This window comes from Trachurus trachurus (assembly GCF_905171665.1).
Source record: "Trachurus trachurus genome assembly, chromosome: 15".
Lineage (NCBI taxonomy): Eukaryota > Metazoa > Chordata > Actinopteri > Carangiformes > Carangidae > Trachurus > Trachurus trachurus.
The window spans coordinates 11495125-11517398 of record NC_139906.1 but is presented as its reverse complement, the minus strand read 5'-3'; the positions used below and the strand labels follow the sequence as shown (position 1 = coordinate 11517398).

The 22274-nt window shown below is 41.4% G+C and overlaps 1 protein-coding gene across 3 annotated transcripts in view; it reads right to left on the bottom strand.

Moving 5' to 3' along the window:
* Window positions 1-5406: 5406 nt before the first annotated feature.
* The window catches only part of pcnx2 (pecanex 2), a 30547-nt gene continuing 13679 nt past the window's right edge, over window positions 5407-22274 (bottom strand). For all 3 annotated transcript variants that reach the window (XM_083988066.1, XM_083988067.1, XM_083988068.1), the window contains exons 20-40: window positions 21919-22027; window positions 21317-21409; window positions 21067-21217; window positions 19240-19381; window positions 18937-19114; window positions 18463-18571; window positions 18238-18367; window positions 15677-15735; window positions 15225-15440; window positions 14884-15137; window positions 13454-13687; window positions 12815-12918; window positions 12303-12447; window positions 11853-12083; window positions 10458-10615; window positions 10229-10345; window positions 8489-8667; window positions 7555-7721; window positions 7383-7457; window positions 6421-6597; window positions 5407-5774 (exon numbers count right to left, since the gene is read on the bottom strand). In XM_083988066.1, coding sequence (XP_083844192.1) covers window positions 5595-5774; window positions 6421-6597; window positions 7383-7457; window positions 7555-7721; window positions 8489-8667; window positions 10229-10345; window positions 10458-10615; window positions 11853-12083; window positions 12303-12447; window positions 12815-12918; window positions 13454-13687; window positions 14884-15137; window positions 15225-15440; window positions 15677-15735; window positions 18238-18367; window positions 18463-18571; window positions 18937-19114; window positions 19240-19381; window positions 21067-21217; window positions 21317-21409; window positions 21919-22027 — 3208 coding nt within the window. In that variant the 3' untranslated portion in view covers window positions 5407-5594. The remainder of the gene's footprint in view (window positions 5775-6420; window positions 6598-7382; window positions 7458-7554; window positions 7722-8488; window positions 8668-10228; window positions 10346-10457; window positions 10616-11852; window positions 12084-12302; window positions 12448-12814; window positions 12919-13453; window positions 13688-14883; window positions 15138-15224; window positions 15441-15676; window positions 15736-18237; window positions 18368-18462; window positions 18572-18936; window positions 19115-19239; window positions 19382-21066; window positions 21218-21316; window positions 21410-21918; window positions 22028-22274) is intronic.

Genomic DNA, 22274 nt, shown 5'->3' with positions numbered 1-22274 from the left:
ATTTTTGTTTCTATATAAATATTATATATATAAATATATATAAAACAAGTAATATACAGAGAAAATAGTATATGCCTTCGTGATGATAAAAAAGAAACCTTGCTGAAAACAAATAAATGTGTTGTTGTCTGACATTATGTGGCTGTGTGCTGGAGTCTTGGTAAGATGATATAGACCGACTGGAAACTTGACAGTTAAAGCGACTGACTCTACCGACTGACTGTCAGGAAAAACTCTCATTACTCAGGCTACAACACTCGTAGCTGACCCTGTGCAGTATTTCCTAACTGAGGGGTGGTGAGGAAGAGCAGGAGGAGGAGGAGGTGTGAGGAGACCGGGGCTTTATTTATTCAAAGAGCGACCGCATCATGACTTTTCTGTGATTAAATATTGTTATCCAGCCCCAGCCTGTGAGCTAAATAACGTGTTCGGCTCACCCAGGACTTGTTCTTGTCTGTTTTTTTTTCTCCACTGTAATATTTGGTCATTTTAAAAGCAAGACTATGTAACTTTTGCTTAAACACAAGCCACAGTCGCCACAGATGACAGCTGAGGGAGGAAGGCAAATGATAAAATATTGTGTAAAGGCGGCACAAGTGGAGAAAAGTCAAGCAAGCTGGCGGTGGTGGCGGCGGCGTCAGGCCGACCAATTGAGAGCATTGAATTGAACAAAAGGTACGTTATGAATTCAGCTTTTCATTTGCAATAGCGGGACTGTTTTATTTCTTGATGCAAAAGTTACGTAGTCTCACTTTGAAGGGCTGAGTCGGAGCAAACCTGGAGACGAGCTGAGTTATTAATAGTATCTGCCTTTGAGATGTGCACTGTCCGTACGCAAGTCACATTTTATAACCAGTGAATCATGAATAAAATTGAAAAAAAAAAAACCACACACCACACAACACGAAACAAAAAAAGAAACCACTTGCCATGTAATAATTTTTATCGTGATGATGATGATGATCGTTTTGTTGTTTGTCAGTGGACACTGCACAGCTGTTGTGAATTTTGTAACCAGATGAGTGAAGCACCATGTCGTCAGCAAACAGCAGCAACTTATTTTTCTATTCTTCGACTTCTTTTTGTAGCCACATCCAGTCAGACTATCACTGTGTGAATACAGTAGCGTTGGTGTGGAGCACATCAGCAGAAGTGGGTTTTCTTTCTTTTTTTTCCTTTTTTTTTTAACTATTCCACTAATGCAAAAATATGAGAAAAGTAAATAATATAAGTTACTTAAAAGACCATTCACTCAGCTCATGTGTGAGCCCCTTTTAGCTTATAGAGCTATAAGAAGAAGTTCTTTTTTTGTTTTGTTTGTTTTATTTCTTGACTTGTACAGAAAATTTAGCTCCTGGACCGAAATGTGGAAGTGAGAATACGAGAGTTGATGTTGTATAGATTTTTCCCACAATTCCTCACAGTGCGTCGTGGCTTAAGGGAAGACAGGCTTTATCGACTTGATGCTGGTTTTGAAACTCGACCTGCTTTGTGTGTTCCCTCCGTTTGGATTTGGTGCCTCTTTACGCTTCACAACAGACCTCAAGCTCTCTCTCTTTCTCTCTCTGTGTCTCACTTTTCTCTTTCTTTCTCTCTCTCTCTTTCTCTCTCTCTCTCAGGCTCTCACTTCCTCTCTCTGTAACATCACACATGCAACACTGTTAACAGCAGTTAGAGCAGAGACGGCCCTGTTTCACAGCAAAAATCACACTGGTGTTTGCTCCTCCTACGTTGAACACCGACGCCCTCATGTCGTCTCTTTCGAAAAACCTCGTCCAGAGGTGTTTGTGCTACTTTGGGAAAGAGATTATAATGTTCAGTGCAGGTACTGGTTGAGGTTGGTTTTTAACAGTTTTAGGCAATCAACTTTTCTCTTTATTGATTTAGATGCCTAAGCCTCTTGGTTTTTTCCGTCATGCCTGTGTAGATAGATCACAGTCGTCGAGAGATGATCTGCAGGTGAAAATAAAAAGAATTTTTCTGTCACTTTAAGCGACTGAATAAGTGACATTTTTCTATTCAGCATGCCTTTTGCTAAATAAATGAAATAATTCAGTTATTTGCTATAAACGATACTGTATGAGTATGTATTCAAGTACTGCAGTATGCAGACAATTAAAAATATCAGAAACTCTTTTGAGAGGTTCATATTTTTCTTCTAGTATGTTTCACTAATATTGAGAGTTATGGGTACTTAATTCTTGTTTTGAGTGTCTCATGAGTTACCAGAATGGAAAGGACCCTCTTTGTATTAACAAATATAGACTATGGTTGGTTATTTCCACATGCATGACTCGCAGAGCAACTTTACCAGGGCAGTGCTAGTGCAGCTGACTTTTCTGATCAAGAAGTCAAGCTAAACCTTTCACTATTGGCTGCTTGACAATTTTTGGTGATGACTGAGATCCTGACTGTTTTATTTACATCGAGGCAGGTGACATTTTATCCTCAAGAAGGCAGCGTGTGGTGAAATGTTATTTCTCCTTCAGAGCCTCGGCGTCTTGAAATGCCACAAAGCAGACGTGACTTCTGGTTTTCAGATTTAAACATTTTAACCAGGATGATACAATGTCAGCTGAGCTTCAAAAAACTGCAGCGAGAGTGCAAGAGTGAGCTCAAGAAGAGTGAGTTCACCAGATTGTGCAACTTCCTCAAACATCTCAGAGCACTGTGTCCCTAACCTCCAGGGTTGTGCTGCCCAAGGATCTGATTGCTTTTCATCATGACTTTGAATTATATCAAAGGAAACTGGTAATCAATCCTTGAATCAGCATGGCTGTCTAAAGCGCCCTGAGATGTAGGAATCCAATAACTGTAGCATTGAAAGGACTATCTTATTAGTCCAACCTTGATGAAACACCTCTGTTGTAGAATAGCACAGGAAGGACTCATCTCATCTAGCCTCATACTACAGGGCTGTAAATCTGTACTACTGTAAGACAGAGCTGGTTCTACAATTAACTGCACTCAGCATTGGAGAATATGTACATTGTGAGAAACATTTAATTCTGGTGGTATTGGCAATTCTCTGCATGACAGTACAATACAGATGTGACTTAAGTTTTTTTTTCCCACTGAGGACAGTAGAAATCAAGCTTAAAGAAATGTCTACACCCAAAGTCTGGTTTACAAAAATGTTGGCTCGTTTTGGCTCATAAATTTAGACACTAGCTATGTGAAACTATAGTTAAACTGTGAGGGTGTGGGGAAATAACTAATTTGACATTTTGGGATGTACATGTACTCACTTTTGTACCTGTACGCTAACAATCAAGATAGAACCAGCAGCTGGCCAGCTTGCTATCCTAGCATAGTCCATGTATAAAAAGAAAATGACTAATTATATCTCATAGATTGAAAACAAGTGTATAAAATAACAGTTTGTGGTTTTGATTGGATATAATGTGTAAGATATTCTGCATGACAGTTTGGCTAAGGCTAAGCTACCTGTCTGCTGGCTCTAGCTTCATATTTATCATACAGACTGCAGCAGAAAAAGTGAATAAATGTATCTACTTCCCAAATGTATTCTCCCTTGCAAGAGAAGTATTTAAAAAAAAAAAAAAAAAACTAAGCTATGTAAAATATGAAAACACAAACAGAAAAATAAAGGTTGAATTTGCCTGACACAGTGGTGAATGCGCAACTGTCCCAGTAATGCGTCTTTGGTGGATAATGTGCCAAAAACTATAATCTACCTTTTGTTTCAGTGTAAATGGTTCAAAGAAAATGATGGAATATAAAATTACATATTCTGTTGGACTCAAAATGTTCCTTTACGAAACATACTTTATTTGTGTTTTCACGTTGCTGTCGTAGGTTTGTGTCATCTCTCTGAATCGTCCGCATCTACTGCATTTGTCATGTAATCAACAACACACCTGAAGACTTTGTAAACACACACTGGCAACAAACATTTTTTCGGAAGTGTGACTGATGTGGACTAACGAGCAACCATATCAGGTCTAAATGAAATTGTATCTGTGTAACACAAGAAGCTGTTCACCATAGTTTTGAATTTGTTTTGTACTGTTTTAATTTATTTTAACAAGAGGTCTATTTCACTCATTGTTTTTTTTAATCTCAAAAGAAAAAATTGTTGTTCATCAGCCTTTATCTTCATATGAATTACCATCACGTTAACAGCGTGTTCAGTTGTGGTACATTTTGATCTACGGTTCAGTCTCTGTCTCTGTTTACACAATGACATCTTAGAAGACTCCAATCTATGGTAACTGCCCTTGAATATCTGTAATTTAAATAGTGCTGCTAGAGAAAGAAATCTAAATGTAACAACTTACAATAAATACTTAATAGATTTTTGCCAAATGTTGACTGTGTCTTTCTTACTGGAGATGTTGGAGATGTTTTTTTCCCCCCACAAATCAACGGCATTGTTAGATTAAATATTTTCGGTATTAGGTTTGAAAAGTTAAGATCAAGGGATGACAATGTTGGTTTGCCATCTTGATTACCATCAAGTCATTTTATACAGACGGTCATGGTTCCCAGAGGATGAATCCTGGTTTTGATCGTCTGACTTTTACCCAAGACCAGCAGAACATATCAGTGTCTATTTGCACATTTTGTACAGTCATTCATGACTTTAACTGTAGCACCACCATGAGGTTGACATGGGGTTTGAGTGAAACTTTGGATGAGTTATTATAACAATTTGTCTAGGTTTATTTGTAAGATTAATGACATTTCTAATCCCATCAATCTTAACTATACCTCTTAATGTGTTTAGAGCTAATTCAGTTCTGTGACCAAGCCCTTTTCTGAAATATGAGGATATGAATTCACCAACACAAACTACCACCTTCAGAAATTTCTGAGTAGAAAGTATGATATTTAATTTAAGCACATTAATTTTCCAAGATGAGGGCATTTCAAAGATCTCACTACATTATAAATGTATGCAGCAAGACGGGAAACCTTTATTTTGTTGGGCTAAAAGTGCCTGAAAACTCATAATATACCCACCTTATATTAGTTTTTCATCATAAATTATCTGTCCAGTTGATTCCTTCACGAAAGGAAGTTTCAGTCAGCCAAACTACTATATGTACAGTCAAGCACTGTAATCCTCTGTAGCGTTTCCTCTGCCGTGGGGAGGCGCGTTTAGAGGAGGTGAGGAGGTCATGGCACTGGCTGCAGGCCAAAAGGTCTAAGGGATCACATCACATGATGATTTCAAAGTTCCTGGAAAGCTGAAACATATACGGCATTCATTGTTTGTTGGATAGTTTTCCCCGTGTGTGTGCTTTGATATGGCACGGCAGGGCTCATTTTAACCACAGATGACATGACCAGAGGTGCAAAAGAGGCAGCTTCATTTAAAAACGTCTTTAATTCATCAACTGGAGCCAAGATCATGTTTTCAGACTTGTTTACATTCAGACAACAAGGTGAGACCACATGCTGAGGACAGGAGAGGAGGCAGGTTTGTGTGCATGGGTGCTCTCTCATACAATCCGTTTTATGTTTGTGTATATGTGTAACTTTTCATACAGTCCTCTCTGTATATGGGCATGAGTATGGGTGTGTGTGTGTGTGTGTATCTGTGTGTTTGTGTGTGTGATCTCCCTCTCTCAGACAGTCTTTTGATCCGTCCCCTCTGGGGCTGTTGAGGCAGATTCTGACTCCTCCTGGGTCTTCTCTAATCCCTGGCTGGTGGCCTGCCCTCGGTCATCTGACTGTGTCGCGTCTTTTGCCGTGACGGCTGCATTGGAGTAGCTCGCGTCTATACTCTCATATGGCTCTGATGTCCACTGAGAAAGACAGGGAAAAGGAAAGGAGACACATTAGAGGAATAATCTTTGTTTATAGTCTCTATTATACTTTAGAACAGCGGTTTGACAACTTCTCCAATTATCCTCTCTGGTATATTATGCACTTAACAGCCTCAAATTTTCAGACAATGGGATTAAATTGACATTAAATTCTCTCTAAGACTCATCAGTGGCCCCCAAAGGCAGAAACACCCATTACACTTTCATATTGAAAGAGTTGGATGTAAGGAAGGAAGTAACCTACTGCAATTTTGTTCTTTGAACAGCAGTTCGGCTAGAAATGGAAAAACTTTACTCTCAGGATTTATCTACTCTGCAGTTTTTGTAGTATAACATGTTGCAACCACATATGTCAGTGATATATATTCCATTTGTATTTGAAATGTAATTAAAACAACATGCATATTAATTCTCTATTTTTATTTAGGTTTTTCCTATTGATTTTAAACACATATAGCTTACTAAATAAGCAGAAATGCATCATCATCATTCATTATGATATAATTTCAAACATGTATTTATATTATATGTCTATGTATATTTCATATGGAGATGTACATATATCATATTTTTGTATGGGGAGCGGCAGGGACTTTGCTTGTCTACCTGTTCATCAGCTCCCTACCTGTGTGGCTCTGCTGCTGGACCTGTGTGACGGCCCGATGGCGATGTTGACGCTGGACGACGACTGCGTATCTGTGGTGTTGCCCCCCTCGGCAGCAGACAGCCCGGAGATAACCAGGCCACTGGAGAAACTACGCTTCCCAAACAGCAGGCTGAGAGTGGACGAAGACGAGGAGACCTGGGACAAATGGGGAAAAAATGCAGTTCTTCCATATGCTGTAGTTTCTGTTAGATGTTTCATAGGAGCGCAAATTGTCAGACACAGCAGGCCAGGCTGTGTCTAAGAATAACTTCAATAGTCAATAATACACAGTGATCACATGCTTTGGCCATCAGCTGTTAGGATGGGTTTTTATGATAATAAGAAAGATGAACCTTGGCTTCAACTTTGTAGTGATAATAACATCAATTCACTCAGTGTCTGCACAAACAAAATACAGCTTAATTTAGGAGGTTCACTGCTGAACATGACACGATTGGATGACACTTCATATTATTTATTACCCTTTACTTTATTCAAAATTGTGTGCAGGCCCCCAGCACTTTCTTTCTTTTTCATGTTTTTGGGACAAAAGACATCTTTTAGTTTGGCGAGCACAGATTTGCTCATTGTAAATGCATGCATGCAGTGCTGTGCTTTTAAAGTAAGGAGGAGTAAATGAGGATCTAATCTACTTTAACTTGAATATGCTATATATTATATACTGTATGTTTCCTGTACATTTAACTGCAGTCTTTGTTCATTTCTAACATGTTTCTTGTTGTTTTTTGATCCTGTGTGGTGGTTATTACTAGTTTTGAGTTGTTTGTTACAAATTGTTTTTTTTTAAAAAAACGTATAACAGAAAAGGCTGCTTCCCTTCAATCTTAAAAAGTTGCTAGGGTTTAAAATATTTATCGGTCAAGATCCACCAGCGACGTATTAGCCAACAGAGTGTGTGTGTGTGTGCAGTAGTGTCTCACCTGGCTGGAGCGCTGCTGATGCTGCGCTGCCTGGAGCTGCGAGCTGATTCCTCCGGCTCCTGAGAGACGAGGGACCTGAGGAGAGAAAACGATCCACTCGTCGCTTTGTTCTCTTAAGAAATACACACTGAACATTTAACAGCAACTGGTGAGTGTGTGTGAGTGTGTATACCTGTGAAAATATAGAGGCTATGGACGTGTTGAAGGACAGTTGGCTGTTGGACAGACGCTGGACGAGCCCGTGGGTGGAGCCTGAGTCCAGGATGGGCCCTGATTGGCTGGTGACGGGGGGGCGCTGGCTCTGAGGCTGCACTGAGCGACTGCGATACTCTCTCCTGGCTGCAGACACATTAAGAAACACACAGAAATACATACTTTAATAATCCAATTAGAGCTGAAACAATTAGTTTGATTCATTGATTAGTTGAGCCACAGAGTCTTTTCAAAGGAGTTTCCTGCTTCTCTTTGTCATGTTTGGCTCTGCAAAGTTGTGTTTTTGCCTCATCTCCCTTTGTTAACAACTCAAAATGAATGAATTCCTTTATTTGTACCATTTATATCTGGTTTTATGTTGCTTCCCTTTTCCCTACCGAGCTGGGTTGTAACAGTTATGAATTTTCTTAAACTGGCTGTAAAAAAACAAATCTGTAAATCAATGAATGAGTTTTTGCAAATGTAAAAAAAAAAAAAAACCCTACTGTGAATTATAAAGAAAACCCTGTTTGACTCCAATTTAAGGTCTGAAAGATGTAAAAGTAATTGCGTTCAATTATGTGCACCATTCAATACCAAACTGCTTAAAAAGTTACAAATGAATCGAACCTTTCATTTAGACAAAGAATATGTGATTATGTAGTTTTACTTCAAAAGTGAATAACAATCAAACCTGAGCCAGCTATTATCTTTCTACTTGTATTGTTGTGTGCTCGTGTTTTGCAGCTCTGCACATGTTTAACACTTTATTTTGGAATTCAGACGTGTTTCCTTGTGAAGGCACAGTCAGAGACACCTTATGTGGTGAGTGGAGTGTTTCCACAGGGATAATGAGACATGTTTGTGTGTGTTTGTTGTGTGTGTGTGTGTGTGTGTGTGTGTTGGTGTGTTACCTGCGTTGTGGTGTCTGTGGCTGTGTGTGGTCCTGGCTCTGTGCTGGTAGAGGCTCAGGCTGTTGGATGTGACGGAGGACGGCCGGTTGTGGCTCAGCGAGGACGAACCCCCGGCACCGCAGTCCACATCCTCCATGTTCACGCCGCTGTTACAGCTGGTCAGGTTGTCCTTACGCACCCTGCAGAACACACACACACACACACACACACACACACACACACACACATACACACACACACACACACGCACTGATTTACTTATTCATATCTACATCAGTGTGAGGGACACAAACTGGCAAGGGGCCATCAAAAATTTAGCAAGCCTTGACTATTCCAGCTGGTTAACCACACATACACACACATACACACACACAAATGTAGACTCCGAGGGAGAGAGATGTTACATAACTGTGCTAGCATATGTGACACACACTAGTGCAGCCTTCCTCTTAAATTAGTTAAATGTGCTCCGGCTGAGGAGGCGTGGCTCATCCTCTTCGCTCCTCGGCTACTTAGTGAAATTAAGACAACACCTTTAACTCAAGGCCGATGAAACAGGATTAACAATCTAATCTAATCTGAAAGGAAAACTAAGATGCTAAGAAGCTTAAGAGACAAACACACACACACACTCATATACATACACCATTAGCTGACCCGCTGAGGTTAATGCAGAGCTTATACAATATGCTATACTGAAGCTAATGCTTAAAAGGGGGATTGCGAAAGAGAGGATGAAGGCAGATGTGGAGGACGAGAAGCAGGAGAAGTGAGAAGCAACATTGCAGCCACAGCAGAAAGTCAAAGCATTTGGCCGCGGTCCCACTCCGCACTCCCTCTGTCCCTCTACATGTATTTAAAACTACATTAAGTTGGCAGGGGAAGTCTCTCCCCCAGCGCCGACTTCCACCAAGTCGATATCCAGTAAATCCACAGAGAAGCACTCACTCAGCAGGCGGCCACAGCGTCACTCATCCACAGTGAATTACACCAAATACGAACAATAGAAAACATCGGAAATTGTATTTTTCAGCAGCTTAATACCTAGAATTAGAATTAGTAAAACTTTGATGTGTTACTTCTGATTGGGTTTGCAGAGACTAAAGCTGTAAAACATCTTAATTAAATGAATTTTGATGCTGTATGTAGTATGTAGGTTGAGATATTGCATATTTCTTTGACCGTGAATGATAAAGTGATGGACTAAACATTGTGTGCTGTGAAATGCTACAGGCATTCAACCTAATAAGTCATTATTTAGAGACTCCAAAATGTAATTCATGGAACATTATTTTGTCCTGGTACGTTTTAGCTGCAGAAGACTGAGGATGTGCAATAAGCCATAAGCCTGAGGATGAAACTGAGAGTTAGATGGTTATAAGGAGCATTTTTCAACTTGTGTGTGTGCTCCAAATAAAATGAAAGTTTAAATCAAACCACGTCTTCTCAGCCTCCTGCCCAGAGGGTCGTAATCTGGGACTGTCGGACTGATGGTCGCTCTGGGAGCTGAACCCATGACCTTTCAGCTCCAGCTCTGTCTTTTTTTTTTACCCAACAGACTGAACTAAATAAAATAAAATAAATGATGAGGGAGGCTTTGTTTGTCTTCAGCATGTCTATCATGTGAAGAATGTTAATTGAAGAGCTCAGTCAAAAAAAAAAAAGGCGGGTTGATCCGGAGGAGGCAAGAGGGAAAAGACAGACTGCACTATTGACTGAGATAGGAAATAATAAACTGACCGTAACCATTTAGTGCAAAGCCAGGAACGAATGGAATCCAGACTTAGAGCCCCTCCTCCGATGCTGCGGAGCGTGCGATGTGTTCCTGCGTACGATGTTGTCAGTGGTGACACATACCTAAAAAAAAAAAAAAAGTTATAAAATAGTTCAATAATTGTTAAACTCTTTCATCTCTGCGGTGGTAGCTCCACTGAAAATGTGGCGCCATTAAGTCGTGACTGATGCGTACATGGGGTATCCCAGCGGCTGGTCGCAGGACGAGTTGACCATGTTCCTCAGAGCTTGCTTTGAGTTCTGGATGCTGCCGCGTTCGGGGTTTCGGTTCCGTAGAAACACCAGCTCCTGTTGCTGGCCGGCCCACAGACCCCGCACACACTCCTTATTGATCTGCAGAGACAGAGAGAGAGAGATGAGACAATCATGTTTCATTATCCTGCACTCACATAAAACATAATTGCAGTGCATTACCAGGTCTCTGCCACTGATTATGATAGGATGAAAATCCCAATTCTATGAAAACTACTGAAGTGGTGAAATTGAAAAGGTATTATACCGTTTATCCTGGGACTAAAAAGAACCATCATATGGCATCTGCTTACTGGAAAACAGGTAACATGGGAAAACCGCTAGCAAGGCTCTGTCCACATGCAAAAAAGTACTTCCCCAACAATACTTCTAAAATTCACTTTGCTATATTGTGTTTTTTTTTGTTTTTTTTACACAAAAGGGTAAAATTATATTCTCTCAAAGGTCAAAGAAAACATTATTATCCCCAAGGGGAAATTTGTTACACAGCCAGCAGTCGCACATACAGGGTAAAAATAAGTTGTGGCATAGTGTGATGTGTGTTCAGGCTAGCTGTTTCCGGTCTTAATGCCAACACACATTAGCTGGCTGCTAGCAATGTAGGTTAAATTTCAACACCGCCCCACCCCAAAATGTTGAATGGTTGGAAGTGCTAAATGTGGTGAATACTGTACAGTGAAGTATTTAGCTTCAGGGATGGTGATGCCCATTTGTGATGAAGTTACAGTGAAGCTAAAATAAAATATCTTCAGGTGATGTATGATGCATTCAGAGTCTTACTCAAGCTTCAGGATATTCATGTGTTTGTGTGACTAGTAACGTTTTCACTTTCCATGCTGTGTTGAGGAATTTTTATGTATAGAAAAAAGTAATAAATACCATCACTTCTCTTGTTTCTAAAAACACATGGAACAAAGGAATTTCCGTATATGTGCTATATTTTGTGTAACTGTCCTGCATGTTGTCATTTTATGTATTTTTACCTTTATACTCATGTGTCAAAAATAAACTTATTACTACTCCTACATTCATTCAGCTCATCTTGCAGCAGATCGTGTATCAGAAAGAGCCTGTGCCTCGGTCTCAGGTGTTCATACTTCACTTCTCTGTTCAGATTTGATTTGGTAATGTAACACAAACATTTGAGCTGAGCCGCACAGATAGAAACATGACTTCTGTGGTTGTGGTTTGGTGTCACAACTTGACACATTTGCATTCAATCCACACCGGCCGTGTTCTCACATTTCTCACATTACTCATTCACTTTCTGTCACAACGTTTCCTGTCATTTGAATACTTCTCTCACACACACACACACCTTTATGACCTTGAAGCTGAGGTGGCGTTTGTAAAGCATGATGATCTTATACTCGTCCGTGCCGTCATCGATCATGTGCCTGAGCGTGAGCAGCGTGTCACGGCTCGATAGCACCGCCTTACGCCAGGCGGGGTCGCTCTCGTGGCAGATGACCAGGCTGCTGCGGTAGTTCGTGATGGCCTCGTACAAGATAGATGCCTCCTCCGTCTCCTCCAGACAGGTGAAGTGATCCTGAAAAGGGCAGGAAAGGCATGATGGAGCACCAGAGGATGTAATCAGATCGTGGGCAGAAAGACGACTCCGAGGAGGAGAAATGACCAATGTGAGGGCGACGTTTCACACATATACGCATATAACTTATTGCTTTGTTGTGACAAAGAAACTGCAGGGACAAAAAAAGTGAGAAAAAGTGAACACAATCATTCATTTAAAGGCACAGTGCAACTTTACCTGATGCAGCTTGAGGCTCATCCTGACCGCAGGAGCCACCACCTTCTGCAGGAGGTCCAGGTCGGCGAAAACCCACTCGTCTTTTGTGGCGATGCGGAAGTCGCCTTTAAACAGGGTGTTGAAACCGTAGAGAAACGATTCCAGACTTTGTCGTGGGAGGAGGAGGAGGAGAGAGGGATGAAGGGAAAGAGAGAAAGAGAGGGGTTATTAAACTATTAAGAACTTTCAGACAGAAAGTCATTTGAGTGCAGTCACAGTAATCTGTCTGATGGGTAAAGATTTAGACACTGGCGCCCCCTTCTGGTGGACATGACTAACTGCAGGTTTATGTCAATATCTACTAATTGTGTATTTCAGATTAACTTAATCCTGTTTTTACATGACAAACATAATTTTTCAGCACTTTTGCACTGAGTTAAGTGGCAGAACTGCATGTAATTGCCTCTTGTTGTTTTCCTAGGGACAATAAAAGCTCATTCATTAACACAAATGAAGTCTTGAATTGAGTTTACCTGTTGGACATGTTGTGTGATGCCGTGCCGAGGGATCTCCTCCCCAGGACGGAGAGAGCGTAAGACAGAGTAACCAGAGGAGAGTCTTCGTCGCTCTCCACAGGCTGGACACAGAAACAAAAACACACAAGACCGACATGAAGATACTGGTGTAGAGGCTAAAGATGAAATAATTGCATAATTCACGATGCATGATGGTGATAACATGTTGTTTTGTTCTTCTAATAAGAAAAGGGAGAAAGAGTTTGTGGCAATTTGCTAGCTTTTGCTTTTCTTTTATTCATTTCACATTGCTTAATAAATGAAAATAGCAGGGCTGAATTTCTGGGGCCAATTAAAAATTTAAGACTGTTAGAAATTCACCAGTCCCAGCTTCTCAAATGTGAATATTTGCCGAGTATTACTGGCTGTGGTTGGTGAGACAAACCAGGGAAACTGAGTACATCAATTTGTGCTCTGGGAAATTTGAATGATAATTTTTCCAACACTAAAAACTAAATGATAAAGCAAGAAAAACAAGAAGATTAATCAATAATGAAAACAGTTCATAGTTGTAGCCACGACAAACAAGCAGCAGAAAATTGCTCCGCTGCTCTGAATCAAAAATGAGCCGACAGAATAAACTCTGAGTGATTTTACCGTCTCCATCTTCCCAGCGCAGTGCTGGATCCACTCCAGGTAGACGTTGCAGAAGCTGGCTCGCGTCACCCCCTGCAGGCAGTGCACGTAGTCTTCATCGATCTTCACACTGAAGACCTGAGGGTCGCGCTCAATGTGGTGCCACTTGGTGTAGGACAGCAGCGCCTCCTGGACGGCGGCGTCCTTCAGCCAAGTGGACAGTTTGGGGGAGTGGACCAGGTAGTAGATAATACTCTGTGAGGAGGAGGAGGAGGAGGAGGAGGGTGTGAAGGGCGCCATCAGACAAGAGCAAAATACTAAACACCAGGAGAGCAAAAGGGAAGCAGATGTGCACATCTGGAATCAATATTGGCGAGCAGCCACTTGTTATGATTAATGCATCAGATTATCTGCTAATTAAAATCTTTAACCTTTAGGCAGGCCAATCTTTAAGAGCCTGTTTAAACAAGTGGGATATTCAATTTTCTGTCCCTCGGCGGAGAGAGGTTGATTGAATATGTCAGAGCTTGATGCATAATTAAAGCTGCACTTAGTTCCCTTCAAAACAAGTGACTCCTGATGTCAAAACAATAAAATCTGAGCTCTGATGATGTCAACAACAGATCAAATATCGCACGTGTGGGTGTCCTCAGAAGTCTCACAGTGAGTCCAGCTTTGTCTGGACTGAGAGGAAGTTTGCTGCCGTTTAGTTCAAAAACACAAACTGGAGGAATAGGACATCATGATACCAGCATGGCTAAAAACACATAATTTAAAGGTCTACAAAATTTGTACGATAAACTTTAACATTGCTCCCACTCCAATTACCAAAAATCTAGATGCAGTATCCTATCCCCATTTATAAAAAAAATCTAAGCTGAAGAAAGTTGTGATGTTTTTTACTTCTTCCCTGGTGTATATACTTGTTGTTTGACTGTATCAAATTGATGGGTTTGCAGCTCTGCCACCAACAAGTATCCAGCTTGTTAAATGTTGTGGAACTGAGGAAAATTTCAATACATTTTCTTTTCTACTATAAACAAACTGTAATAATATATTAAAAAATATCTCTTTAATTATTAAATCATTCCAAATTGGATGACATTTTTTCAACTTAACTCTTTTGCAGTGCAGACATTTATGAATTAATTCATTTTTATGGCTTACAAACAAAAAAATGTTTATATATATGTACCGGTATATACTGTATATACATAAAAGTAGGTGGCTACTTAAAAGATGGTGATGAAAAATATTTTTTGTGCCAATTTTCACAAAATGAAAAAGAAAAAAAAAAGCTTTAGATCAGTTTAAAAGACAAATTCTGAATATTGATGTGTTTCCAAACCTCAGTGAAATGTAAACTTCACATTCCTTACCCACACATAACTATCTGAAAACCCAGTACATGTAGTTCTTTAACTCTCCTCTCCTGGGTGTTGTTAACGCACCTTCAGGTAGTAGGTGATGAGCAGCTTTCGGAGGTCGTACACCTGCAGCATGGTGGCTGCGTTGTTCTCACTGATGCTGTAACCCTCCAGCAGGTACTTGGTGGCCATCACCTCCCAGGCCAGCCAGCGCAGGTTGAAGGCAGCGTTGCACGACAGCATGTGAGGCAAGTGTCCCGGCTCGCAGCAGCAGCACGCGTCGTCCTCCTCCACGCCCTCGGTGATGGCCTCCACCTCCCGCTGCTGACAGTATGTACCTAGAGATGGGGGTGTACCACTGAGTCAATAAGGTTTTTTATCATCCATCCTGATCATTAAAGCAGTTAAGGATCATCAGACTGTACCTCTGAACTCCAGACCCCTCAGCTGGAAAGTGACCAGCCCGTTGCCGATCTCGATCAGGTGGACCAGGGCGTTGAGGTAGTCTGAAGCCAGAATGAAACAGTCTCCGGCGCCGTAGTTGCCCCATCGGCCCAGCATGAGGTCGCCACAGAGCGAATTCTGTAGCGAACGAGTCAAGTACTCGTAGAAGATGGAATTTAGGTTGTTGTCATCGCAGCCTGAAAGAGAGGGACAGCGAGCGGTCAGATGGATGAACAGGTGTCAAGAAACAAATTCACACACTGTGGGAAGAAAGACAAATAAAGTTTGGATGCTCCTGTTGCGTAACAATTTTAATCTACAGTCCGAGCATGTCATTTATACATTTTGTGCAGAGTGGAAATCAGAGTATTGACACAGGAAATAAAAAAAAAGATGCAGCCTGTAACTAATTTAATCTTGAGAGAGAACTCACCTGTCTCCTTGTCCACTTGGGACACAAGTCTGCTGTTGGAGTTGTCGATACGTTTTGTGCTGCAAGGAGGAGGCAGAAGAAAAACTGTTTAAAAACAAGAAAACATAGTTTCTCATGTAAAAAAAAGGCTGAATGAAATCAGTTTTGAGTCGAGTCAAATGCTGTTTTAAAAACTAGAATCACCAAAGCAGGTGGAGAGGAGCTGTTAAATATAATATACTATCTCTTTAAATCCTCTGAGGAGTGCTTTACTATAGTTCCTCAGAGAGACAGAGCATTGATCAATAACAAAGTCCTCTAACGGTGCATCCTCTGAGGAACCACACACATCACACTGGTAGTAAATGAATGCCCCTGCAGCGACACTTGAAACTAAATATTTCAAGATGAAGGAGCCGAAATAAAAACGCGTGCTCCTCTGTCATCTGTGCACCAGGAGCTGACTCCCGCTGAGACGGAGCTGTCACTGGTTTTAATGTCACGAGTTTCAGTTCAAACGCTGCCGACGGAGTCTAAATATAATCTCAGGCCACCTCGTGTCAAATCACTGCAGCGTGCACAACAAAGCTGCGGGAGTATTTTTGGAGTGCTTTCAGCGAGCCGGGGCACAAACGGTCTCTCACATCAATAAGTGAGAGGGAACAGAGGAGCGACGTTGTGTAAGTGTGAGTGAGACAGAGAGAGAGAGACAGAAAGAGAGAGAGAAGGATGAAGAGGGGGAGGGGGAGGGGGGCATCTATCTGCTAATCCGCCGAGCTCAGCTCAAAAAGATGAGATTGATTCGAGATGGAGTCAATAGAAAAAAAAAACAGACAGATGTGAAACACACACACACACACAGCAGCAGAAGGACGTCGGAGGCAGAGCTGTCACATCGGCACAGTGATCAGAAATGTCACTGCACTTCTGAGGAGTTAACCATCGATTTTGATCACACATTCATTTTCACATCTAGGAAGCACCAGCAAAATAAAAAAAATAGGAGGAGGAGACTGGTGATATTTTATACTTTTGTCCCATTAGAGATGAAAACCAACAATGTGTTAGTCTCACAATACTTTACAAAGTCTATTGGTTCCTACAGGGAAGGTGAATCGTTAGAAACTAAATAGTTTCCTTAAGCAGGTGGGAGCTGTTTGTTCAGTAAATGTTACTAAAAGAGAAAGAAAGGCTGTACTGATCAGCTGCTTTCAGCTGTGGGTTGTGAATATTTACGGTAAAAGTGTAGTTTATGTCGGATTAGTTTCAAAATAAGCTACAGTGCTCTTATTATAGTGATGAAGGCCCTGTTGATGTGTTTTAATAGTATTGGACAACACCATGTCACAGAGAAATATGGGATCTCTCAGACTGATGAAACACTTTTTAATGAGTGTCATTATAAAACAGAAAGGTAAAATCTGTCAATCTGATTGGTTAATGTGATATAATGAGCGTATACCACTATTCTAAAGCCTTATCACAGCATATCACTCACGTGTCAGGAAAGCATGAATGGAAGTTTGTAAAATACTGTTACAGTCGGTAGCAAAGGTGCTTTGACGAGATTTACAAATACACTAAATTAGTTGAATTCACATGTTCAAGGTTAACTTTCACCTCCGGGGAGGGTTAACAATGGATGAGTGGATTGAGCAGTGACTTTCCTTTTTCTTTATAAAAAAAAGCAGAGGAGAAGACGACATGCAGAGCTAACATCCAGAGAGGTGGGACTATTTTTTTTTTTTTTTTTTATACAGCGGGACTATTTTATTAGATAATATTTATTTCTGATTAAATAAAAACTACATGAAATCGATTGTGTATTCCTCTTTCATACTGCCATTATTGGTAACCGTTTTATAAAAACAATACACGGCCTGCCCTGTTGTAATGTATTGCTTAAAGCAGAAGTAAGTGGTCCGGTCGTTTTGGCTAATGCTGCGTTCCAGGCAGGCTTTTGAAATCGTAAATTACAGCTTCAAGTCACAACTTACGACTTTGTAGCGTTCCAGGCAACCCACTCGTGTTTTCCCGACCTGTTTTACCGGTGAAAGTCACTATAACGGCCACTCGTAACTTCCGACCGGTGAACTCGTACCAGATCGAACTGGTACGACTTCACGGTCGGAAAAATACGAGTTTCCTTGAACGCACCATAACAGTCCTCGTCCCTACGTCGCCACATTCACGGCGTCCCTTGGCTGCACACACAGCCCTGCATGCCGTTCTCTCTCCTCATTGGATAAAAACTGTAGGATACGATAAATGTTTTCTCTTCGGCTCAGAGCAGAGCAGAGTGACTGACAGACCCGTGTTTCAGACCAAACACTCTATGTAAGTGATTGCTGTCGGAAGATATAACTATTTAAGACTTATATTAACACAAATATATCACTTACTTCTGCTTTAAGTAACCCAGTGTTGTTTTTAGCTTTTTTTTCCTCTGGATCTGTTGAATATTTAACCTTTGCTTTAACTGGCAACCTTCAATATCTAACAATGTGATTGAACAGTTGTGGACGCCTCCTCTAGGCTGTTCAGGAATCTCACGCCACACGCTCGCTGTGTCCGGGCCTTACTTGTAGTTCCGCTCCCAGAATCTGATGGGCCGTGGGTAGGAGGAAATGAATATGGCGCTGCCCAGGAAGGGCGCCAGCGGGGTGTAGAAGATGGTGGTGAGCAGCGTCTGGAGCAGCAGCATGGCTGAGTCTGGATACACACACATCAGTCAAGGAATGAAAAGTAAGCGCTTATACATTTACACACACACACACACACACATAAGGGTTTTAGAGAAAGGATACGAGGCACTGCAAACGGCTGAGCAAAGGCATGGAAAGCGCTGCCCCAGGCGATCTGCCAGGGAGCGATGTAAACCAGGATGAAATGGAGCTTCAGCAACAGCTCACGCATCTGCACAGAAAACACAAACACACAGTCAGTGCCCAGTGAAAAGAGATCAGCACGGCACTGAGAGGCATATTGAAACATTTGATGGTGGAGTGTGTTATTCAACTCACACGGCTTTCACACGGAGGAAACCAAAGTGTCTGTGTATCTTTATATTCCCTGTGGTTGACTGCTGGTGTATGAATTTTTTTTTTTTTTTTGATCAACTATGACTGTAAGTAGTGCATAGAAACAGAACAAAACACACAAATCCAATCTGTAGAAATGTGCAGTCACAACTTGAAAACCTTGACTGAGGCTGTTTTGACGAATCTCTACACCTGTGACCTGTGTGCTTGTGGATGCATCAGCTTGCTTCTTGCTCTCACCTTGTGGAAGATGATGGACATGATGAAGAAGTCGAGCAGGAAGCTCTCGGAGGCGTGCGGGCAGTCGAAGTGGAAAAAGACGAGCGTGAAGAGCAGAGTGAGGAACTGGAAACTGGGGTCGCAGAAGGAGGAGCGCAGGAGCTTCAGCCCGGCGACCGTCGTCAGGAGGACATCACAGCTGGAGGCGGCAAAGACAGAGAGTTCAGATTCAACAGCTGCTTCACCACACACACACATACATACACACACACACTGATGATGATGCTGCTGTGTGTTTGTGGCTGTGTGTGTGCGTCCACTCACTGGATTCCCAGCTTCTTGCGGTGGCTGAGGGCGAAGCCGTCGTTAGTGAGCGCACTCAGCACGATGGCGGGGTACACAACGTACTTCTCGAAGCACAGGAGCCCGACGTACAGCCGCTCAAACCACATCAGCACAGCGTCCTCTGATACACCGATGGGAATAAACAAAAACCACAGATGCAGATCAGAACCACAGCTTTCCTCAGCACAGACAGATCTCATTCAACTTTTCTAGGAACATGTTTTATTGTTATTCAGAAATTGGTATCACACTGATAATCATATTTATCCTACAGTATTTATCTCAGGCGAGGTTTCAAAGGTTTCTGTGGGATTTAGGAATTTGAATTTTAGGTGAAACGAGATGGCTTTTTATCAGCTGGTGGTGCAATGGCAATAAATCTTAATAAACACAAAATGATGAACAGGATTTAGTACAATACAACAAGACTGAGTCCCTGCAGAGATACTGACAGCGCTGTGTCAGTATCAGTATTGTTGTACCAATGTATAGCTTCATTGGTACAACAATACTTACATTCTCACAGTGATAATGGCAACACACTGATGCGTAGCAGGTCTTATGTTCAACATCTTAGTTTAGTCGGCTAAAATGCTAAGATTTGGTATTGAAAAAATAGAAAAAGCACGCACATCCCCAAGTCTAAACGCTGGATGCTGGACAACAAAAGTAAATCATAGGAGAAAAGGAAAGTCCGCACCAACAACAGCTCTAGAGCAATAATTTATCATCACCGAAACAAGGGAGTAACATTTCGGGTCAGAAATCCTTCCTCAGACTAAGAGAGATTTGGTATTACCACTAAGTACCAAGCCAAAGCTTACAGTAGTTTTAGCTATTTGGTTCAAAGTATTGAACAAACTGAAATCATGACTTGAAGACCCTGGCACATCAGAGGATTATCAGTGTTTCTATCCAGAGGAAGGCATGAATGTGTGGAACAAATTCTACTAGTTGTTGGGATACATTCATCATCTGGGGACCAAGAGTGTTTGTACGAGATGTGAAGCCAATTCACTGGCTAAATGTCAAATCATTTCACTAGATAAGTGCCAACTTTGACCTGCTGGTGGCGCTACAGGAAGAGACGCCGGGTCACCAGAGATAGGGGACTGACTGCAGGCGTTCATTCATGATGTGATCACAGAGGATATTGGCACCAAATTTCATGACAAATTTCCTGTCTGGATCAAACAGGTGCAGTGACACCACGACCCTAAAGCTGTGCTACCAACAACGCCACCACCATCGTTTCTGTCCATCACCTTGTGGATTTCTATGCAGATATGGATCCAGATTCATCAAGAGAAAAACATTTCCCATCCAAAACCAATGGTGCTCACTATCTGCTTGTATTTTTTGCCTTTAACTAGGTGGGTTTACATGGACATTTTTAAACGGTTTCAAATAGGTTTGGTTTATATCAATCTGTTTGAAGATTTCAGCTTGAGCGTATACATGGAAACATGGAAATACATTGTCTGTTGAGCGCAGTCTTTGCTGTTATACATATTTCTCTTTATTAAACAGCAGCGTGACATATGCCTACTTTTAGAATCGATAGAAATTGAGACGGTTTGAGGTGTTTATATGAAGTATTTTGGTCTCCCAAACCTATTTGAAACCGTTTAAAACTGTCCATGTAAACTCACCTATTGATAAGATAGCTGTCAAAAGACAGGAAATGGGGAGACAGAGAGAGGGGGAATCAAACCGGGGCCGCTGTAGCGCAGACTACAGCCTCTGCATATGGGGCACCTGCTTTACCCACTGAGCTAAACAATATCCCCTCAGTACATTACTGACCTCTGGGTTCAAACTGGTGGTACTCCTTCGTCTTGAGGACCGGGTGGGAGATCCACAACCAAGGGTGGTGCTTCCTCAGCTGGGGGATCAGGTAGTGGGTGACGAAGCCCACCGTCCCGGCCAGAGCGTACAGCACGATGGTCACAAAGGGCTGGAACAGGATGAGGATGAAGAGTTCAACAAATCAGTTACAGAAAGTGCTGTAAGAGGCAGTGCACAAGAAGAAAAAAAAAACGATTATAGATCCCACCTTGAGAGACAGGAACACGGTGCTGGCAGTAATGGCGAAGGTCAGGATGTAGGCGACAGAGCACACGACCACGTCTGACAGCAGAATCTCCTTCTGTGGAGCACGAGAGGAAGGAGGAGCTGCGATAATTAATGATCCCCATCGAATGGAAACGCATTTGTTTGTCAGGATGGTTTAGGTGTGTGTGATTACTTCTGTCTAATTGCTCTGAGCCTTTAATTTTTTTTTTTTTTTTGCAGATCAAAGACACAGCAGCTCGAGAAGAGTTACTGTAAGAGCTTCACAATCCCCATTAATACTGTAAAAGGCGGCGGGAGGCTTGTCTTGTCTGATGCATAATTCCCTGTAATCGCATGCAATGATCGACAATAACAACAGCTGTTTTACTGTCTTGGTTCTCTCATGTACAGGATGCATGAACTCCACAACTGTGATAATAATTAATGTGAGGCTACTGCAGAAACATACAGTAATGTATTCAAAGAGCTAAATCACCCAAATGTCTGATTATCACCTGAACTCATCGTCTTCCACTAACTACAGTACTAATGGGCATAAAAGCTGCATCATATCAGTTTATTTCTAAATTAATCCTCAGTTACCATCGAGTTTTGAAGTTTCTCAGGCAGCGGGTCTTTAATCTCTGTAGCTTCCTCCTCCTCTTCCTCACTCTCCCCCAGGGTAGGCATTATCTTTGACTTGATCAGAGATCTGCAATTAATTAAAAACATCACAAGTGAGGGACGACGGCATCAAGAACGATCTTATTTACTGATTTGAAACATGAACTGATTTTTGGGTCACAAAATCTTAATCAGAGAAAAAATGTGGAAAAAGTTGAAAATTTAAACATGAAGAATTTAGTTTTTATGTGTGAATTATTCACATTTCACATGATTTATATAATAAATTCAAATGTGGATGATTTGTGTTTTGACTTGTATTTCTAATATTATTT